At 37.5% G+C, this 20,890-nt stretch overlaps 1 protein-coding gene across 1 annotated transcript; it reads right to left on the minus strand.

Moving 5' to 3' along the window:
* Positions 1-55: 55 nt before the first annotated feature.
* gpam (glycerol-3-phosphate acyltransferase, mitochondrial) lies at positions 56-20,393 on the minus strand. Its single transcript, XM_023949385.2, has 21 exons — positions 20,170-20,393; positions 16,346-16,484; positions 16,068-16,187; positions 15,763-15,836; positions 12,601-12,714; positions 12,236-12,379; positions 12,040-12,139; positions 11,784-11,920; positions 11,388-11,487; positions 10,470-10,682; positions 10,186-10,299; positions 9,463-9,548; positions 7,820-7,926; positions 6,256-6,326; positions 4,842-5,109; positions 4,590-4,747; positions 3,654-3,731; positions 3,438-3,575; positions 3,156-3,345; positions 3,005-3,063; positions 56-2,926 (listed from the first exon to the last, which is right to left on the minus strand). Exons 2-21 carry the CDS (start codon positions 16,427-16,429, stop codon positions 2,810-2,812), a joined length of 2,472 nt encoding a protein of 823 aa, XP_023805153.1. The 5' UTR covers positions 16,430-16,484; positions 20,170-20,393; the 3' UTR covers positions 56-2,809.
* Positions 20,394-20,890: the final 497 nt, after the last annotated feature.

Below are 20,890 nucleotides of genomic sequence, written 5' to 3' on the forward strand. Positions count from 1 at the left end.
TCAGTGAATAAACATTAAGAGATCAATAAAAAGAAGTGAATAAAAGACACAACCATTGTTAATCTATTATTAATTTATTTAAAAATATCTAATGATGCCCACTGTGCTTTGCCCCCAAAGCTTTTTTCTTTTCTTTTTTTCTTTCAGTAGCGGGTGAATTCCTCTTAAAACACATCATATTTACTTTAAGTTACAATCTAAAGAGTTCTTTAGGATGCAACATAAAACAGTTGTTATCATGCACAAATATGAAACAAAAAACACACACAAACAGAACTACAATGCTTAAAAAAAGGCACCTGCTCCCCAGACACAGGCATGTTTTCACATCAGTACATGGTGGGGTGTTAATGCAGCTTCAGTAACCATGGATTTAAAACAAAAAAAATCATTTGTACCGACAGATTTCTACAATTACACACACTGATTTTTCAGAAATAAATGTAACACAAAAATATGTTTCTATGAAACGAAACTGCACGGCGTCGCTCAGATTGACAGGTAACCTTGTGGATGATTGAAGGCAGCCAGAAGAGCGTGCAGTGCAGTACGAGGAGAGGTTTCGCTGGAAGTCCACACCTCTGTGAGGCTGCGGGCTCAGAAAAAAAGTTCTAAATCTTGATGCGTTCTCAGGAACTTTCTGCTTTCAGACCCAACATGTTTCACTCTTCCACATGCTGCAGCCCTCCTTCGTAAACTATTCCTCAAATGGGGGCTATAAGTAACTTCTGATAAATTACGTCAACATATACAGGCACAAAAAAGTTCGTACAATTCCACATGAATTCAAAACTAAACATTCAAACTGACTGCAAACAGCAGCATTTGTGTTTGCTTACACAACACCACCTCCTCCTCCTTTTCAGGACCGTCACACTTTCTTTTTATTCACTCAAACCTCTTGATTCCAAATGGACATTTACATTCAAGTTCAAATTCTCCCAAAACTCTCATTTATTACAATTATTTTTTATTATGGAAGAAAACTGGCTCGAAATAACAGATAAAAACATTTTGTTGGTGAATGCGCTTGTACTGTATGATCCCACTTTGTTGTTGTACTGCTCTGCTTTTTGATTTATTATGTTCAGGCTTGATGTTTACTATTAAAAAAAACAACATTTGTTCATTTGTAGCTCGACTTTGTTAGCATATTTTGTAAGAAAGAAGTTATGAAATTTCACATTTCACAGTTCACATTTAAATGCATTTTTCATCTGCTTACTGCACACTTTGTTAAACTTTTATTTACCGGATCAAAGCGATTATTTGTTCTGCATTTCCATTAAAGACCCACTCTGGTGAAAATCTTCTTTTTTGGCGTTTTTCACATGTTTCTTGTGGAATTTTTCTGATGATGGAGGACGTATATAAAAGAAAATTAGGCTTTTAAAGTGCATTTCTGACTATTTCTTTATTCCAGTGGTTGTGAATGAGGAGCAGGTGAAAAAAAAGTAGTTCTGCTCTGCAGAACCTATGTCCTAGGAAACGACACAGGTTTTTTGATTTGGGTCAAAAACGTCATGCTGATAATTAAAAGACCACTGGGAACCCTTTGAAAATAAATTAAAAGGTAATCAGAGTGGATCTTTGTCGTATAGGTGCACATTGATGTCCTGGCTGTGGCGTTTAAGAGCAGTGAGATGTAACATTCATTAAAAAGTGAAGGCTGTTGTTGTGAGCATCTAATTCTAGTGCTGGGCCTCTGAAGGCCAAATACTGATTTAGGTTAGTAAATATTTTCGAACCAAAACGCTTTGCTAACGTTAGCAAGGTGTGCCGTATAGAGGAATTTGGAGGAAAATCCACTTTTTTGTTTTTTTCAGTCAGATAGTTAAAAATGCGTCACACGTGTATTTACATGCGCTTTAAAACAACTGGCTTTTGTAACCTATGCACTGTATGGTAAATTCAGCTGTAGCTAAAAAGCTGTGAGCTACATAATCTTCTAGTGTGTTGTACTTGAGTGCCCTTAATAAAAAAAATAAATTAAAAAACACTGGCGCATTTTTAAAAAAAATGTTAAAAGTCAGAAAAAAATCTTTCGTTTTGAAATTTTCTCATTAATTTTTTTTGCATCGTTTCCCAGTTCATTTGAACATAAATCATTGCCTTTTTCTCTGGTCTGCTCAAGTTTGTTTGTCTCTAAAACTCATCACAATAAAGTCAGATGTAGCTGATAAAAAAATAAAAGAAAATAAAAAGATAAAAAAGTATTGGACGCTTCCGTAACACAGATCTATAGCAGCAGGAATTTTGAGCTGGATTTGTTCAACTAAATTTGTAGGTTTGTCGGTTTTTGTGGAAAATTACCAAATTAGAAAGTGAACTTCTCAATCTGGAACTGGAATAAGAGAAGAAAAAATGCTTTCACTGAGTTGAGACGAGTAAAAAGAATAAGTGCTTCATAACAGAGTCTCTACAGTTCCAGAAACATTTGCTAATTAGTTGGCTTTTCAAAATAATTTGCACAAAGAGTCAGAAATCTTGTTAGAACAGTAGATATGTTTGATTTTAAACATCAATTGCTTGTATGTCGTCGTTTAAGTCTAATTTAGAGAGTTGATGTGCACGTATTGGCGGTTTCTAGTTAGAAATGATGCGCGAGTGTTTTCGTCAGCGTGGCGCTCCGATGTGCGTTCATCAGAGACTCAAAAGACTGCCTTCAAGTTTCTCCCAACCTAGCGGCTAACAGTTAGCGGCTTTGACGTGAAGGCACTTCCTGGTAAAATGGATCCACAGTGTAGCACCTGGGGTTGTTTAGGAGTAACCAGTAGGAGCCCTTTGTGAAAGGGGGTGGGGGTCTGGATCACAGCAGACTGAAGCCTAAGATGTACTGCAGGAGTTTGTTCCGATTGGCCTGAGGTATGAAAGTGCTGCTGAGCTCCAGAGTCGTCACTTTGTCCTCTTTTCTCTCCTTCAGGACCTGCAAAACGATCACAAACGCACCATGAACATGTAAAATCCACCTTAAAACTCCACTTACGGTTAAAGAGAAGTTTACCCCAAGCTCTTTGAAAGTCTTCACCGTGTTCTTAACTAGATAATGAGTCGCGCTTTCACCTATAAAGTAAAAAAAAAAAAAAAAGTACAAAAGAGAACAAACACATGAAATGTTCTTAACACACTGCGATTGAAAGCAGATGTTTTATTACCATAGGCAGCCACTCCTCTCTCTGTGCGTGTGAGCAGGTATCTGAAGAGCTTCTGGGTGAAGTCAGACTCTGACATGGGCTCACTCAGACTGTGCACAAAAATGGCAGCTCCGCTGTAAGCCTCCAGAACCGGGCTGAGCAGCCTCTGAAGGAAGAGGAAGAACTCCTGATGCTCTGCAGAGGTGCTCACCTGGCGGCCAAAGAACACGCGTCATATCAGAAATGTCGAGTGATGTCATACCATTTTTTTTTTTTTAAATGGTATGAAAATGAGATAAAAACCTTTAGGTAGCGGTCTCTTTGCTCCTCTCCGAAGTCACTGTCCTCATCTTCTTCGTCACTTCTCCAGGAGAGCGGTTCTGAAAACTTCTTGGGCCATGGTTCCTCTGCGGGGCTGGGGCTCAGTTCTTCCTGATCCTCCTGGTAACCATATACATAGAATATAATAAAGGCTACTTTGGGACTTTAGATTTTCACATTTGATGTCATTTACGTCACCTCTGCCACATAGAGGACTCCATACTGGATCAGCCGGGTCACTGCGTCGTGGAAAACCTGGTAAATTGTCTGACAAGGCTGAGAAACACAGAATAAAAGGCAAATGTTGACATTACAGCACAAGTTCTTCAAGTAAATATGCAGATAAATGCAGTTTAAGCGAAGGAGAGTTGAAGCTTTATTTTTTTAACAGAAAAACTTTCACACAGGAAATGTTTATAGTTTTTTTCAAGTCTCCAGTTTATCTTCATTTTGTATCTGTAAAATATCTGCAGCTGCCTTAAACTTTATTTGTATGCTAGATATCGTGTAGGAACTATTAAAATGTATATAGATGTTCCAATAACTGTCAAAGGGAAGGCTATAAAAAAAGTCAAACCCCAACTTCAGCCACGTCCAACTTTTAGGTGTGATGGATGAATAAAGAAAAACCGTCCCTAAAACAGGTATTTGCTTAACATAGTTATAAACATGAATCCACCGTTTGAACAACTTTATTAGCAACATCTTTGCAATATTAGACAGCCAGCTGCTGAATGTTCTGCACTATTATTATGGGGTGTAGGAACAGTCACAATTAATCCATGTTTGAAGTAAAGACTCCTGGTTTTTGTCTGCTAAATGGCTTTTATTTTGAAGTCGAAGGCTCTTCTTCTGTTTCCTCTCTGGCTCTGCTAAAAGAAACTTTCCAAATACGTTTTGGTCTTTAACTTTACTAGCTCAGGGGTTTCACTTTAGCAGTGGGTGTAACCGCTTTGACAAAGTAGCGGTTGGATTTTCAACACGTGACCCACTGAGCGAATCGACACGCTTCAAGTAAGAGTCGGATGTAGTTTTCCAAAAAGAAAATGTAGGTCGTGTTTTATTTCTCTGTGGCTCTGTACCGCTACCCGTCAGCAGCCTGGGGGCAAGGGGCGACAGGGTTCAAGGACTTACTGGTGCTACGGCCACCTCATTTATGAGAAAATGAGCAAGCCCAGCAGCTTTGCGTATGAGCCTCTCCTGACCCAGGGGGAAGACATAAGGATCTTCGTTCAGGTTATGAGAATTGGACTCCAACTTTAGCTCCCTCTGCAGAGACAGGATGCTGCAGGCTGGAGGCAAAAATGAAGAAAAGTGTGTGAATTTAAAACACAAAAGAAAGTAGTAATACAAAATGTGTTTTTGAATCCGATTTGTTCAACTCACCAATAACTGCGTCAGAAATAAAGACGTGAAAGAGGCAGTTGCTGTAGAAGTTGAGCTCAAACAGCGCCGGCACCGTTTGGCCCGGTGCGATGGTAAACTCGCCGTTGCCGCTGGAGCTGCTGGTTACATTGATGCAGTTTTCCAGGAGGTGGAGGGCCCGCATGACCACGTCCTCAGAGTTCCCCGAGAAGCCCAGGTCAAAGTCCCGAGACAAGATCTCCTCCTTCATGTTGAAGAAGTCTTCCACCAGCTTGGAAAGCACCACACCCTGGAGGATGCGTGAAGATCAACAATTTAATTTTCAAACATAAACCATATTTAAATGAATTAATCTTTCAAAATAAGACCACTGTAACATTTTCATGATAAACTGTTTTCCCTGTTCATGTAGTGGCAGCAAAGCGCCTGTAGAGGGCAGCAGACCACAGTTACAAAGGTTTGAAAAAATGGTGGGGGAAAAAGAAAGTAGGAAACAAAATAAGGGACATCTAAATGCAGAAATAGGTCAGATTTCAGCTTCTATGCAGAAACATTTTGTATCTCAGAGCCTCATGACCTTGAAAGGCTGGATATCTCAGAAAATGAGACAAGCTATTGTTTACATTCACGCCAACAATTTGATCTTATCCTGAAAAAATTAAATCCTGTAAACACATCTAATCCAAAATAAGGTCACATACTACATTAAGGATAAGGTTACATAAGAAAGCATGAATTATTTCTAAGAATAAATCACATAGATTTAAAAGAAAGACAATGTTCTGAGGCAGTTTGCTAAATAATGTTGTGCTATGAATCACTTTGAATATTTTAACTTTATTTTTAAAAAAGATCCGTCTATAAAATGTATTTTATGGCTTCCTTTTGTTCAGTTATAATAATTGTCTTTTTTTTTTTTTACTTTAAGACCCACTCTGATCATCTTTTGATCTATTTTCAAAGCGTTCTCAGTGGTCTTTTAATTATCATTTACGCCGTTTTGGGCTAAAATTCCCCCAAAAAACCTGATTGTTTTCTAAAACATAGTTTCTGCAGAGCGGCAGGAGTTCGATAGAAATGCACCTTTCTTTGTGCCAACAGTCCTGCCCACAACTTATAGAGGCATAGTTCTAATGAACTCCTGGCGCTCTGCAGAAACTATGTTCTAAAAACATTACAGGAAAAAAAAAAAGCATTATCATAAGACCACTGGGAACACTTTAGAAAAAAGAAATGCAGCAACATCTTCTGGAAAGCCTTACTTATGCAGTTTATTTTGCACACACTGTCTTAGAAGGCAGCAGTTTTTGTCCACCATGAAGTCACCTTCAGGCAGGAGAAACGCATCAGCTATAAGTTCTGCACAGGCAGGCATAAAGAAAATATTACACTGGATGTGTGGGCGGAGGATGACAAAAGAAAACGCCTTTCTTACCTGTCGGTGTCTGTACAGCAGCAGGCAGGCCACGATGTGAGTAGACATGATCGAGGACGACTTGTTAGCCGCTGAGGGGAGATGAGAAACAAACTGTGATGCAATGATAGATCAGGAATGAACTGTTTTTAGATTTAATATGTTTAATGTAACGTTGGATGAAGATGAATAAAGAAATTAACATTTTAATTGTTAATAAAAGTCCCTTGTGTCATCTGCTTTTACACAGAAAGATAAAAAACAATTGTAGTGTTCTATCTAGTCACAAAATGTATTCATGTAGGACCATTCTTTACCAAAATGTTTTACTGATTTAACCGGAAATGGACGCACATTGGGTTGATAAAAAGCCAGGCTTTTAGTAGAAAGGTTACTGGAGGACATCTCAAGCACAGTGCGTCCCTGAGTTCCGAAAGATTATTGTACACCTAAACCGGTACTGCATTCTTCCTCTCTCAGGCTTCCATCCTCCCCCTCTCCCTATTGGCTGAAAACAACATGCCATCCAGCAGAAGGCTCTGTAATTGGCTGCGTGTAGAGAGAAAGAAAAAAAAAAAAGGAAAAAGCCGGCTGTAGGAGAATGCAGCTGAATGAGCTGGGAAGAACTGGTTTGTTTTCCGTGTTACTCGGGGGCAAAGCGCCCTGACGGATGCAGATGGGCTGATGCTGCGCTGTGTGTTGGATTTCAGCTAATGGAAGAAAGGAGGATAGCGTTTCATTGGTGCTTTCCTGGTGAACAGGAGCACCTTTAAGCAGAGGATGAAAGGAGACTGTTGTGCTCAGAGCAGAAGGAAATAAAAATGACCTCCAGTGCTTTCAATGAAAAGTAATTGTAGATTATTTACTGAGATCTTAATAAGTGAAGAAAGAAAATAGTAAGTTAACCACAACTAAAGTTTGGTTAAGAAGTCAGACGTTTCTTATCAGGAGGCTTCTTCAGGTTATGGTTTTGTGCTTGATGTTTGGAAATTTAAACTTATAGCTTTCTCCTATTTTGTAAAGTTTTACGGTCAAGAGGGTAGTTAAGCCTGATCAAGTTTTTTTGGCCCCAATCCAATTCATTTGATTACAAACATTTGCAGATACTGGCCTGATACATTTGTAAAACATTTAAAAAAATGTAATAAACAGTTCAAGGTTTTTTTATATTTGTTTTTCATTCACTTTATTTTATGGTTGAACACTTAAAAAGAGCACTTCTGTGAGGAAGCTTAGATAATTAAGCAAAAATAGATCAACTACCAACTAGAAAAAAATCTATTAACTAGCAAAATGGGTGATAATTAGTCATGTAAGAAAGTTTGGTGACTGTACCTTTATTTTTGATAATGCAATTCATATCTCTATATAAAAAATGTAGTTAAAAATTACTTTCTTTCAAAATGGTTGTTATAGCTTCAATATGATGAGTATTCATCACTAGTTTATGTTAACCGGAGTCGAACCTTCAACCTTCAGGTAGTCCAAGTCAGTGCAGGACGATGACTAGATGTGTGTGAATTAAAGCGACTGGTTTAGGCGTGAATATTGTTTGAAGCAGGTGGAGAGTGTGTAGGTTTCTCACTGAAGAGCACGTGCTTGGCCAGGTTGTTGATGAGCTGTCGTCGATAGATCTCTTCAGGCAGTTCTCTGTCGGCCTGTTCTTCTTCCTGCCCTTCAAACAGCTCCGGCCTGGAAACCAAACCACAACAAAACCTGATTTATCAAAGCTTTTAATTTGAAGACAAAAACAGGCCATTGCTTTTTTTGTTCCTTTTATTCTTTTTTTCTTTCTTTATTCTTTATTTATTTCTGTGATGGATAAAAAGTATAGATAGTGAGCCACCTTTTAGTTGCTTATGTTGAAATATCAACGCAATAAGTGGACTTTAAAAATAAGATTAATTAAAGCTGCGAGCAGCATTATACCAGTTATATAAATATAAAAATGGTGGCTTCTTCATGACGTCAAAGCCAAAAATCGCAAAATATCACACATAGCCAAAACATTGCTGTGGCCATCCCATAATAATTTTAAAACTTCTTTGTGTTTTATTTCATTATGTGGTTTAAAAAATTTTGGAGCCTCATAAGAAATGTTGGCAGCATTCTTTTTTTTCTTTTTTTTACAGGTTTGCCCGTTGTGAGGTCATCATATTTGGGTGGCGGTCTATCGCTATGTCGAAAAATCGGTTGGTTTTTTTACGTGGTAAAAGGTGCGTACGAATTTTGTTGAGTTTTTAAGTGTTCACTAACGGCTCAGTAAGAAAGAAAAAATGCCAAAACACTCTGGATTTTGCAATTAAGGCTTGCTGCACATCATAATTAGAGTACCAATTATGATCATTCCCACTACAAAAAGTGACTGATATTGACTTAAAACTAATTTAGATTCAACCTAAAAGGTTTTTATCTTTTTCTTTGTTGCATATTTTGACTAAAGAACACTCCACCCCGTAAAGCAGACATAAGATTTAGGTCTAAATACCACAAGTATGAGGAAAAATAAACATTTTCAACTGATTATTTGGAATTGATTTCAAAACAGCAGGTTTGAGGGCGTGCAGTTACCGGCAACCACTTTACTCAAACACATTTCTGGCTGGAAACTGGGTGGGAAAGAAGGTGAATGATGAGTTACGAAACAGGAAACTGACAATCTGTGTTTCATTGGGATTCTGATGCATCAAAGATTACAAGTCTAGACAGAATTGACCTTTCTCCACCAGAAGTCACTTAAACAAACACTAATCCAGCATGGAGATAACATTTTCCACATGTCAACATTAATTTTAAAAAGAATGAAATCCTAAAGCTGCTTTTATTTTTTATTTCCAGGATCACAGCCTTGTGCTTCAGCCTATCTCAAACCTAAAACCACATTCAAGGACCAGAAAAGGCTGCAAGTGTTGAATTGGTATTCAAGGCCAGAAAGAAGTGCTGTTCTTTTTATTCCCCTCTGATAATAGCCGGTTGGAGTGTGCAACCCCAGAGAGAGCAGCTGCTCCAGAGAAAACACCCTTGAAGCGTCGTCGCTTTATTAAAGGGACAGCTCTGAACTAAAATGACCCCCGCCAGCAGGAAAATCAAGACCCGTTCTCCGATGTCAGATGACCGACACTGCTGTGAGGCAGCAGGAAGGGCGAGGCCAGCCGGTCCATGAACCCTGTCGCCTTTAACACTGAGGAACATCTGGGCTGAGGAGATCCCTCACGCTCAGACACTCACTGTTCAGAGATAATGGTGGGCATCAAAGTGTTCTCCAGGGATAGCGGTGGTGGAAGATGACGGTTTCTCTGGGTGTCCAGGTACTCCTGCAGATGAACAAACCCAAAAAAATTAATCTTTGTGGGGATTTTCCAGAACCTCTGAGTCATAAAAACATTTTTAAAGTTTAATAGAACTAAAAAACATTAATTATAAAATCCATTTTAATTTTTAAACCATAAGAAAACCCCTGCAATTAACCCTTTAACTCAGTAGATGAAGTGTTGATGTTCTTTGAGTTATCCTAACTCTTCAACCTTTAACGCAATTAACGTAGTTCAAACTGATTCTAAAGGATGAGAAAAGCAGCTTTGTGTCGATATGCAAAGATACTATTCTCAGCTTCAGAATCTCTTTGGTTTATGCTAATTACCTAAACGGTGAAAGGATAGTCGTCGTAATTCTTTCAGTAGTTCCGCATAATAGCGCAAAGTTGCTTTTCTCAGCTTTAGAATCTGTTGGAATCAGGTTATATTGTGTTAACGGCCAAATAGTTGCGATAAAAAAGCAACTGTGCGTAAAAGTAGCGCAAAGCTGCTTTTCTTGGCTTCAGATTCCGATGATTGCATAATCAGACAGAAAGGTTAAGATCATTTGAAAATCATGTGTAATTTCCTGCCGCAGGGTACAACTCTGATGTAAAATAAGTTAAAAGAAAAACTTTCTAATAAAGTTATCAAATACCTTTAGAGAAAATGGTTGGTTAAAATCAACACGAACACAACCGTAGTTTTTTCGGAGCATTCGGAAAACTCCACATGCTATTCCCCACCAGCTCTCGTTCTTCTTGGGTTTTCCCTAAGGAATGAGGAAGTTAAGAAGTTAAAGTGTATCCAGATTAAAATATTAAAAGAATCTATGACAACACACCCAAGATTTATATCTCTAAGAAAAAAATGATTCAACATAACTCATATTTTCCCAAAGTACAGAGACATCTGACTGACAAAAGTCATCTGAAAGCTCACCAGCTGTTCACTGTTGTAGTTTCCCTCAATGATCCGATCATAGGAGATGCCAACTGGCACCACCAGCACGTCTCCGATGGCGCCGGTGCACAAAGTGTCAACAACGATGGACAGCATGCCAGCACGAGCAGTGGACGGCTTTCCACTGCGGGAGCGAGTGCCTTCCAAGTAAACCTCCAAAAACTGCTGCTGCTTCATCAGTTCCTCTACGTACTGCGAGAAACACACCGAAATTACAAAAAGGTTTGATTTTTCACTTGAGGTTTTTTTGTAGTAAGTACAGATGGGTTTCACTGCCTTATTGCTGTCAAATGAATTAATGCGGTCTAGACTCTGTTCAATGTAACTTTATTATTCATTTCCAACATTGTCAACAAGGCTAAATGAATGCCTTTTTTAACCTATTAGAAACTGTTTTAAATGTTCATGTTTGGTTGAGGAGGTTAGGCCTAAAATACAACAAATGTGTGGGACCAATTAAAAGTTAGCAACACAAGAACATAACTAATATTCTCATTAGGGAGGCCAACATGCTTCAGTGACACATTTTGACCCAATGGACCCAAATTTTATATAAATTCTTAGCAAAACAAGAGTTTTATTCTTGGTTACAGCAGAAAAGGAACATAGAGTAATTATTAATTTTACAAAAGTTGGCTTAAATTTTTTTTTTAATTAGCCTTAAAGCTTTGCTAAACCTATTAGAAATGCAACCAATTTCTTCCAAGGATTCTTGACACAAATGCTTAATTTTGTTGCAAGAATAATGGGGGGAGGGGGGGATCAGAATGTAACAGCAGATATAGAGAAAGAAATGGTCAAAAGTTTTTTGTTTTTTTTTAAATGTGTGACGAGTATTGACCCCATCTAAAAATAAAAATAAATAAAAGACACTGAACAGAAAGAAGCAGGTCTTACAGAATGCAGAAGAGATCTGTACAAAACATCCTTCTTCCCGTCCTCCGTCTCCTCCATTCTCCGCCTTATAAAGAAGCCGCCAAGTTTTCGGATGAGGACACTGCAGGAACATAAAACAAAAAAACAAAAAATTTAGGAAATCTTTTAAAAGTACTGTACTTATTTTTGAAGCTACAAAAATATATAAAATTATGAAAATCTTGTCATTTCTGATTTCTTTTTATAAATGACATGTTTAACTTATTGAGATACTTTTAGTCTTAAAAGTAACTACAATATGAGATGAGAAATAAGCTTGAAAAAAATGAAAATGAAAAAATAAAATAAAAAAGGTTCTATTTTTTATCTGAAGTATCTTGTAGATGAAACTTCCTGAAAGGCCTGATGTCTTCTTACCTGAGGACGGGGATGCTCAGGTTGTTTCCAGCAGCAATGTGTGGAGCTTTGATGTTGTGACAGAACAGAATTAGAGTGATGAGCAGATAGTCAATGTGGGATTTGTGAACAGGGAGGAAGATCATGGGTACATTTTGCTGAAAAAAAGAAGAAAAAAAAAACAATAAGGATTGGTCAAAACTTAAGAAATGACCATAAAAGTGCACTGAATATGCATGAGATGTCCAACGGGGCTGTCTGTTTAGCTGCTACTGACCTCTGTTGCTGCCTTCTTGACCATTTCCAGCTGTCCTTTATGGATCTGAATGCTCCAGAAGAAGCCATTAAACAGCCTCAGTAGAACCCACCCTGTCAGCCTAAACCAGATCGAGTTAAAATAAAAAAGGTTTTATATTTACACACACACTAGATTAACAAATGACGATTTCCTGGGAATGTAAAGGCAATGACACCTGATAAAAGCTGGAGAAATGTTGGCCACCATCTCTTGGAGGACGTTCCTGGCTTTCTGCTTCACTTTGTTGACAGCTTTGTACTCATAACCCGGCTTGACAGATTCCACATCTGCAGCTGATTTTAGAATAGCCGTCTCCACCCTGCCATCAATAAAACCAGAGCTTTTAACAACCATCTCAAATATGTCATTTGCTTCCTCCTTTCTTCCCCTTAGGCTCTACAGCTGAATCACTATCATTTTTCCTCAGAAGCGGTTTTCCCCATCAGCCCTGCAGAGGGGTTTTTTTTCCTCCCAAAAAGAAAAATCAGCAGTGATTGTAAATATTTTGAAAGTCTCTTTAAATGTCACGTTGACACCTACCTGCTGCTGTTCAACACATTGTCAACAACGTTCCTGGTGAACATGTCCTTGTGGACGTCCCTCTCTGTGACAAACAGCACATAACTCAGTCTGCGGGCCAACCAGCCTCGTTGTCTGCGATGGAAGAAACCCACAGCGATAAAGATTAGAAACTAAACGGAAAAGAATACAAGTTTGTTCCATTAGTGAGAGTAAATTTGCCTTCAGCCACAGAAGGTCGGACTGGGATGAACTAATCTCCAACAAGGCAGAACAGTGGAATCATCCAGATCTCATAAAGGTACATGGAGAAAAAAAATGCAATACACTAAAAATGTTTCATCACAAGACTTAACAACAGTACACACAGGACTAGAACTTCTAGATCAACTCGTGTTCCTCTGCTGACGAACTGCACGAAAATATTTGACTGTAAATGAGAACTGGACTGAGTGAGATCACCCATAGAAAATGGTCTACTTCTGGCTCTAACCAAATGAAGTCAATTGAGTCTGCATTTTCTCACGATACGAGATATGTTGGAGCCAGTGAGCAACGATTGTTTCACGTCGGTCTGAGTCAATGTTTCTATGGCTATCATCCTGGCCAATCAGGAGTGAAGAAATCCATGCCCCTCCCACTTGAAAGCAGGCTACTTGAAATCTGAAATTTTGAATGTCGGATGTCTGGGCCAGAAGGCACCACATTCTTTTACTGATACATCTGATTGGCCAGTTTATAACTTCAATAACTTGCACAACAAATGAAGATTAGCAAGAACATTTAAAAATAAGGTAGCAGAGCAAAAAATGTTTTTTTAACAAATAGAATGAATAAGTAATGGCTGTTTATTTCTCTATAGAAGTCTATAGGATGTTGGCTTGTGGGTACTTCCTGTTTGGAATGTGAGGGGGAGGAGTCCAGCAGTCCAGTTCTTATGTACAGTCAATGATGAAGATGCTGATTTTTATTTTCCAGAAGGACTTGGCAGCTGCCCACACCGTTAAAAGAACGCTGCTTTGATGACCACGATGATGCTGGTTGACCATCAGATTCGCCTGACCTGAACTCCATCAAATCAATGGGCGAAGATGACGAACATCAGAGCAAACAATGCAAATGACCTGAAGGCAGCTCATCTATGCTGATTGACTCTTTGCTTTGACACACTAATGCAGTGTTTTTCAACCTTTTTTGAGCCACGGCACACTTTAACCCTGACAAAAATCCCGCGGCACACCAGCATCCAAAAAAAACGAAGCAGAAATTCATGGTCTGTATTGATCGACAGCCCCCCCCCCCCCCCCCCCCCCCGCGCGCGCACGTGGATTTTTGTGATAATTGTGGCAGAAAAAGCAGGAAGTTGCGGCTGTTTTTTTCTAAGAGATGAACCACCAGCTAAAGACGAGCTCTAGCTGGTATTTTTGTTAGAACTGAGCGACTTTATCAGCAGAATTAAGAACAAGGAAGTGAAGACTTTAACCACTTCTGATTGGTCAGACTGATGACATGTGATTAAGTCTTCAAGAATGATTGGCGGAGACAGTTAAAGGGGCGGGACTTTTCCTTACACAGTTATAGCTGCAGCTAAATCGCGGTACCGTGATTCTTATCAAAATGTCCTTAATAGAATTAAATAAACACAAAGAAAAAGTAATTTTAAGATCTTTTATATTCCTAACTACTCAGTGTTTTATCAGGGCCTGTTTGGATGAACAAAGAGCTGATTTCCTGGAGATGGAAAATGTTTTTAGATCAGTTAATGAGGGCAATTTCTCCACGGCGCACTTGACCATCTCCCACGGCACACTAGTGTGCCGCGGCACACTGGTTGAAAAACACTGCACTAATGTATGTCAAAGGACGACCAACCAAGTAATGAGAGAGAAAATGAAATTAGTTTACAGGAGCCGGAGAACTGTACTAAAAACATAATAATAATTTTTTGATTGGTCTGATGTTATACTATAACTTTCTGACACAGTAAAGTTTAGTTAACATTTTTAATGAGTTACACTTTTTTGAAATAACCAACAATTTTCTCCCCCACAATATTTTAATTTCTAATATCGTTTGCTTTTTATTGCCAAATGATATTTATATATGGCAGCAGTGAATGAAAGTTTCTTTAGTCCATGGGTAATATTGTCAGATGAACACAAAAAGATGTGCAAAATGTTGTAATTATCAAGCATTGCTTCTCTGTATTTCTACTTTATGCTGGTTACCCATCCTGCACCGGTCTGATAAAACATTGACATTTTCTCAAGTAAAGAAAAACCGTTTCTACTTCTTTTTATGTCAAGAAAAGAAAGAAATGGCCTTCAATAGGCTATCTGTATTTTTATATGGAGATTTTTACAGCACTTATTCTATATACCAGGTGAAATAACCCCAGCTGTACAGTTTACACATCCTCATCTGTATTTCCATTTAATGAGAGATGGTTAGCATCCATCCCCATGGGGTAAAAAAATAAATAAAAATAGAAGACAGCCATGACACAGCAAAAAGGTCGTCCCTGTTGATCAAGGGAACCAATCAGAAGCGACTTGGTGGTGTAGAAGCAGAGAGAAGTAAAATAAATATATGATGTGTTTGAGTTCCTGGAACAAAAAATACATTCTAGTCCCAAATAAAACACTTATAAAAACGATTTGAAAACCTTAACCATAAAGAATCCATGAAAGGAAAATTTGGCAAGTTTTTTTAATTAAATAAAAATACATAAATAATTTATTTTTAATAAATATTATTAATTAAATTATTTATGTATTTATTTATAATTAATATTTTTTTGGCCACAATTAATCCAAAATGAACAAAAAAACAAAAAAGAAACTAGCATATATTATCTTCTTTACTAAAAAAGAACAAACACCTGAACATGTTTAGCTCTTTTACTATTGATATATTATGGCATTTTACCAAATGTAAATGGAAGATCCGTCACTGGGAGCATGTTTGGTCTTCATTAACATTTTAAATTATTCAACTGTTGTTGCTTTCATTATTTCACACAGCCGTCCTGTGGACTTAACGCCATTTATGATGATGTTTAAAGATCCAGCAGCTGCATTTAAAAAAAAAATATTGTTCCACTTTCCAGGCTCTTGGTTTACTTTAAAGAGAAATCCTCTAGAAGTGACATTTTGCAGGAGGAAGTAGATTCTTTCTGTTTACCTAGTATGCGTCTCATTGATGTAGATGACATTGCGAAGTCCCAGAGATGGGATGCTTGGATTGAAAAGCTGTTCCTACAAAGAAAAGAAGATACTTATTAGTTTTTGTTTGGTCTTTGTGTTAAATGTCTTCTTATATCTTATCAATTTAAACCACAGATCTTTCACATTTTTGCTCCCATGCATTATTTTCATAGTTTCTGGTTACTTTTTTCGTTTTTTTTTAACATAACTATGGATTTTTTTTTAGAATTGATTTAGTTACTGATTTCAGATTAGAGATTAGCCATGGTGGAGTGATCTTACCCAGCTTTGTGGAGTACAGGAGTAGCAGCATCGGCCCACAAAGGGCCGTTTTCTGTTTAACAGGCCGTCCTTCCAGGAGCTGGCGACCGAGCGCAGAACTGAGGGGCTGGTGCTGCGGTCCTTCAAACAGACGCACAAGAAGAAGAAAAACGCAATTAAGAAAAACAGATAGCACACCAAAGGGAACTTGAGACCATTGCCTTTCATCTTTTAACACGAATGTTGCTGATGCGGCAGATGAAAGACGTTATGAGAGTTAATTGACGTTGTTGACTTACAGACTCTTCAACGGGGTGCTTCCAGCGGCTGCACCACTGCTCTCCACTGCTGACTTGCAGCAACAAGCCATCCGACAGCTCCATCGTCTCGGCCTCAATTTCCACTCCGGCTCGATCACACACATCAATTGCTGACGCTCTGTTAAAAACAATCAGAATATCAGGATTTTAAATATTCAAGTACCTGGACATCCACTTAAGGAGGAAGTCTGCACATTTCTTTATATTCACAAGTCAAAAGCTGCTTTGTGTTTGGGTTAAAATAAAATTAAAAAAAAAATCACTAAAACTCATGTTATAAACATTAAACAAGATTACTCATCTGACTTTGGAAACAAATCTTCTCTAAAGTCCAATGTCCAAAATTCAGGCCCCTACAAATTTCCCAGAAGTCTCTGTGAAAAACCAGTGTGCATTACTGCTCCCTGAATTTGGCGAATATAGACCACAATGCATTGCATCTGAACAGTGTTGCAGAATAAAATGTGTTTAAATGTATTTTTTTTTTTAATAAACTATCAACATTTTAATCATCAGAACACTGTGGATTTTCAAATAGTTGTCATAAAATGCTTGTATCATGTTGCGACATCAGTGACGTCATATTCCTGTTTAGGAAAAAAAAGCAGTAATGGTGTCTGAATTGCTTTTAAAATCCAAAGCACTAAATAGTCCCATACTATTTAGATTTTTTGTAGTTAGGGAGAGGGTGGGAATTTGGACACAGCCATGGTGTTTTGGTGTTTTAAACGTGTTCTTATGGCTTTTTCTGATGATGAATGACATGTATTAAGATAGATAAGATAAGATTGTATTTGAGTATTTTCTCTACTTCAATTGTTGTAAATCAGGAGCAGACAAAAAAGAATGGCCGTCTGAAAAACATTGTATTTATCGTGTAGAAAATACGCTCAGCGAAGCCAATGAGTCCGTTCTGGTGAATCTAATGTAGACGACTAGATCCACAAACGTCGTTGTTTTCCTCGTCTGAACTAGAATCTGGCTCTAAACTCTGTCACAAACTACCACCAAATCTAGCACCAACGGTCCCGCCCACAATTGAGAAGCAAATTTCTGAAGAAAACTCCTGCCACTCTGCAGAAACTATGTCCTAGAAAACTACACAGGTTTTTATTTGGCTAAAAACAGCAATCATATTTAAAAGACCACTAAAAACACTTTGAAAATGTATGAATGTGTATTGTATTGCTTTGTGCATTATTCCTTGATTGCTTGAAATAAACCATTTGAAAAATAAGAAAAATCAAAAGATGATTGGAGTGGAATGGATTTATCCAAGTTTTCCAAAGATTTCATAATGTTTGATGCAATTATCAAGTGATATCAAAGTTTTTTTTCGGTTCCTTAGAAAGCATACTGTACAGGATAAACAGGTCTATCATTTTGACATATTAAATGTCAAAATGTCATAATAAACTTTTTAAAAGGAACAAAGAGATAATACATTGTTTACACAGCAAAGAAGGAGGAGAGGAGTTAGGAAATGTAAATTCTGTGAGCAGCGTTAGAAATAAGGAAAAAAAATGTAATATTTGGTTGTCCTTTGATACCAATATTCAACAGCAACAAAACCTACTCAGATGTCAGTAATTACATCTTTATTTCTTCTATACATCTAATATCAACTGCCTCTTATGATGGACATTTAAAAAAACTCTTTAAATATTCAAAACAACCATTTTACTAAATATTGAAGCATCTGGTTACACAAAGTATTGCCATGTAAATCAAATACTGTCACGATCAAATGAAAATACTTTATCTTACCCTATAATATATCAGAAATTTGATTACATTAACCAACACTGTAACCTAATGAGTATTTTTAACATTTAGAACACTTGGGACTAGTACAGCATTCCAAATATAAAGTAATGTTTATATGTGATGAAAAGTTATAATATGATATAACATCTATTTTAAATAAACACCTGTGTAAATGATACAATGTTTACATTGTGTGCTGCAGTAGCAGTAAAGACTCATATCCCTGATCTTTTAAACAAGACATGCAGGTGCAATGTTGTCATTCTGCGATGTCTTCGGTTCGTTCGGAAGTCACGCGAGATCGTTCGTGTACACTCGGTTTTATCTTAAAAAGTCGGAGGTCGGTTTCCCAAAAACTTTGAAAAATAGTCGAAAAATACCAAAGTGTTAAATAAAAGACCAGGATGTCACACGGACAACCATCAGGTTCATTTTTGGTTGTCCTCCGTGAAATCTGGTCGTCTCGGACAACAGGATGACCGCTTATTTCGAACGCTGGTGAGATATTTAACTGTATTCCCTGGTTTGTTTTTTGTAAAAATGATTAGTTAAACGTCGTGGTAACAAATCATATAAACACAGATCAGGAAAACTTGACTGTGAACAGCGTCAGGGACTACAGCAGTGTCTTCAATTGTTATTTTTATTTTTTTAGACCCCGATAAATGAGAGAAAAAAGTTAGATTTGAGTCATAAGGAGATGTAGCATAGCTATCATTTTAGTTTTATTTTAAAAAACAATTTTTTGTTGTCTTTCGTGTCAGATTAAGAAAAACATGAAAGTGCCACTCTGACCATCTTTTAATCATATTTAAAGTTTTCCCAGAGGTCTTTTAAATGTCAAATTTCAGAATGGGTCTTTAAAGCAAAGGAAGCTAAATATATCTAGTGGGGTTGGGTATCAAAGCCAAACTACAGAATCAAGTTGATTTAAAATTCAAAACTTGATTTAGTTTTAAGTTCATGATTCGACTAAATATTTTATTTGCTCACGAAAAAAACCTTTATCAACACAACTAGTGGTTTAAAGTGAACAAAGAAGTGAAGTAATGAATTATTCAAATAAAGACAAGTAGAAAAACAGTTTTATTTTAAAAAAAAAGAGCAAGAAACTGTTTCAGAAGAAAACCTAGTGGATGTAATAGATCAATTACGTATTTTCAAAATAAAAATATGTTTGACTTATTTAACTGAAATCTAGGGTTAAAACTGTTGCATGTCTTTTATGATGATGTGAATTAGTTATCTCACTTTGGAACACAAAAGGTCAAGATAGTGTAAATTAAAAACAATATTAACATATTTTTTTAATATTGTGATTTACTGTAAACACGTGGATGATATGCTACCAATACTTTTAGCTCCCAGAGTTCACATTTAGGTTAATCTGTCTGACACTCCGCATTCTGTTTGAACTAACCAGGTCAAACTAGACTAGTCTTTGTGACAGATGGGCTGTGCAGAATACCAGTAGACAAAAGCACAAACCAGGGAAGCCTGTTGTCTCTTTTTTTTCTCTCTTCTCTGCTTTGACTTTGTTTTGTTCAGCACAGGCTAAACACATCTTCACCGTGGCCGGATCATGAAAAGCTGCACTTCAAGAGAGAGATCATCAACGCTGCCTGCCCTGAACGGTTATAATATGTCGCGGCTTGCCTTGTGGCGTCCTGCCAGGCTTATTTCAGAACTGAACTTAAAAAAAAAAAAAAGTTGGTTCGGCCTGTCATGAACTAAAACAAGGAAGCGAGTTAACTTATTTAACAAGATAGTACTAGCATATCAAGCTTGTCACAAAGGGCACTCTTATATCAATATTTCTAAAATTATACAAGGGTGACGTTGTGCTATTTCATAAACTTCTATATAACTTTATTAAAAACGTCATGTAATTTCGTGTTACAGTAAAAAACTGGCACCATATCATATCAGCACGCGAGCCGCATTGCCATTGGCTGCAAAAATGTATCCATTCCTCCGCCGCTGAGCCGGCTAGCATCACCGTTAGCTTGACTTGCTAAAATTAAAATATCGCTTACCTTCAGTTTCATGTTACGCAGATTCGTGTCTCAGGAATAAGCTAATCGACAAAAATCGTGACCGCTGGCGAGCTGAACTCTGCTGTAATAGTGACGAGCAGACAGAGGACGGAGCGGCACAGCGCTTTGACACTGCGGTGAGCCGTCACTTGCTTGAAAGCCAGCCTTCTCCAGCCGAGAGCCAATGATGCTTGACTGCGGGGAAGAAATGGCGGAACGACCCCGCGCGCAAGCGGATGTTGTTCTCCTACACCGGAAGTTAACTTACTCCATAGGCACGGTTTTTCAAATTAATGTTTTGTGTGGGCAAAGAAAGTCCCCACAACTCATTCCAAGATAAGTTGACGACTTCCTGCAAAAATGGAATGCTTCAAGATAAAAAAAAGTAAAAAAAAAAAAAAGATAAAAAAAAGTAGTTTTTTATGCTAGTGACATAAACAATTTTTTTATTTATTTATTTATCACGAATGTTTGAATTATTTTTATTTTATTAAAATCTTTTAAAAAAGCTCTGAACTCTTTGGACTAGTTGGGTCAGATGTTCTTGTTTTAAAATTGTTCTTTCGTTTATTTATTATTGGTTTCATTTTTGTTATTGCACCTAACATTTGCACCCAATTTCTTCTTTGAAATACATTTTTGTATCATATGGTTTACGGTGGGGTGGTTTGTTCTTAAATTGGCTGTAAAATGAAAAGACAACATTTAGTTAATTATGTTA

The sequence above is a fragment of the Oryzias latipes genome, chromosome 19 (genome assembly GCF_053564925.1).
Source record: "Oryzias latipes strain Hd-rR chromosome 19, Olatipes_Hd-rR_3.1".
Classification (NCBI taxonomy): domain Eukaryota; kingdom Metazoa; phylum Chordata; class Actinopteri; order Beloniformes; family Adrianichthyidae; genus Oryzias; species Oryzias latipes.

Excerpts from the sequence above, each read along its gene's own strand:
- gpam (XM_023949385.2), bottom strand. The coding sequence starts at position 16,429 with ATGGAGCTGTCGGATGGCTTGTTGCTGCAAGTCAGCAGTGGAGAGCAG. Across the intron at positions 12,380-12,600 it reads AATGTGTTGAACAGCAGCAG|GGTGGAGACGGCTATTCTAA; the intron begins GTAGGTGTCAAC and ends TATTGATGGCAG. Across the intron at positions 5,110-6,255 it reads TGCTGTACAGACACCGACAG|GGTGTGGTGCTTTCCAAGCT; the intron begins GTAAGAAAGGCG and ends CGCATCCTCCAG.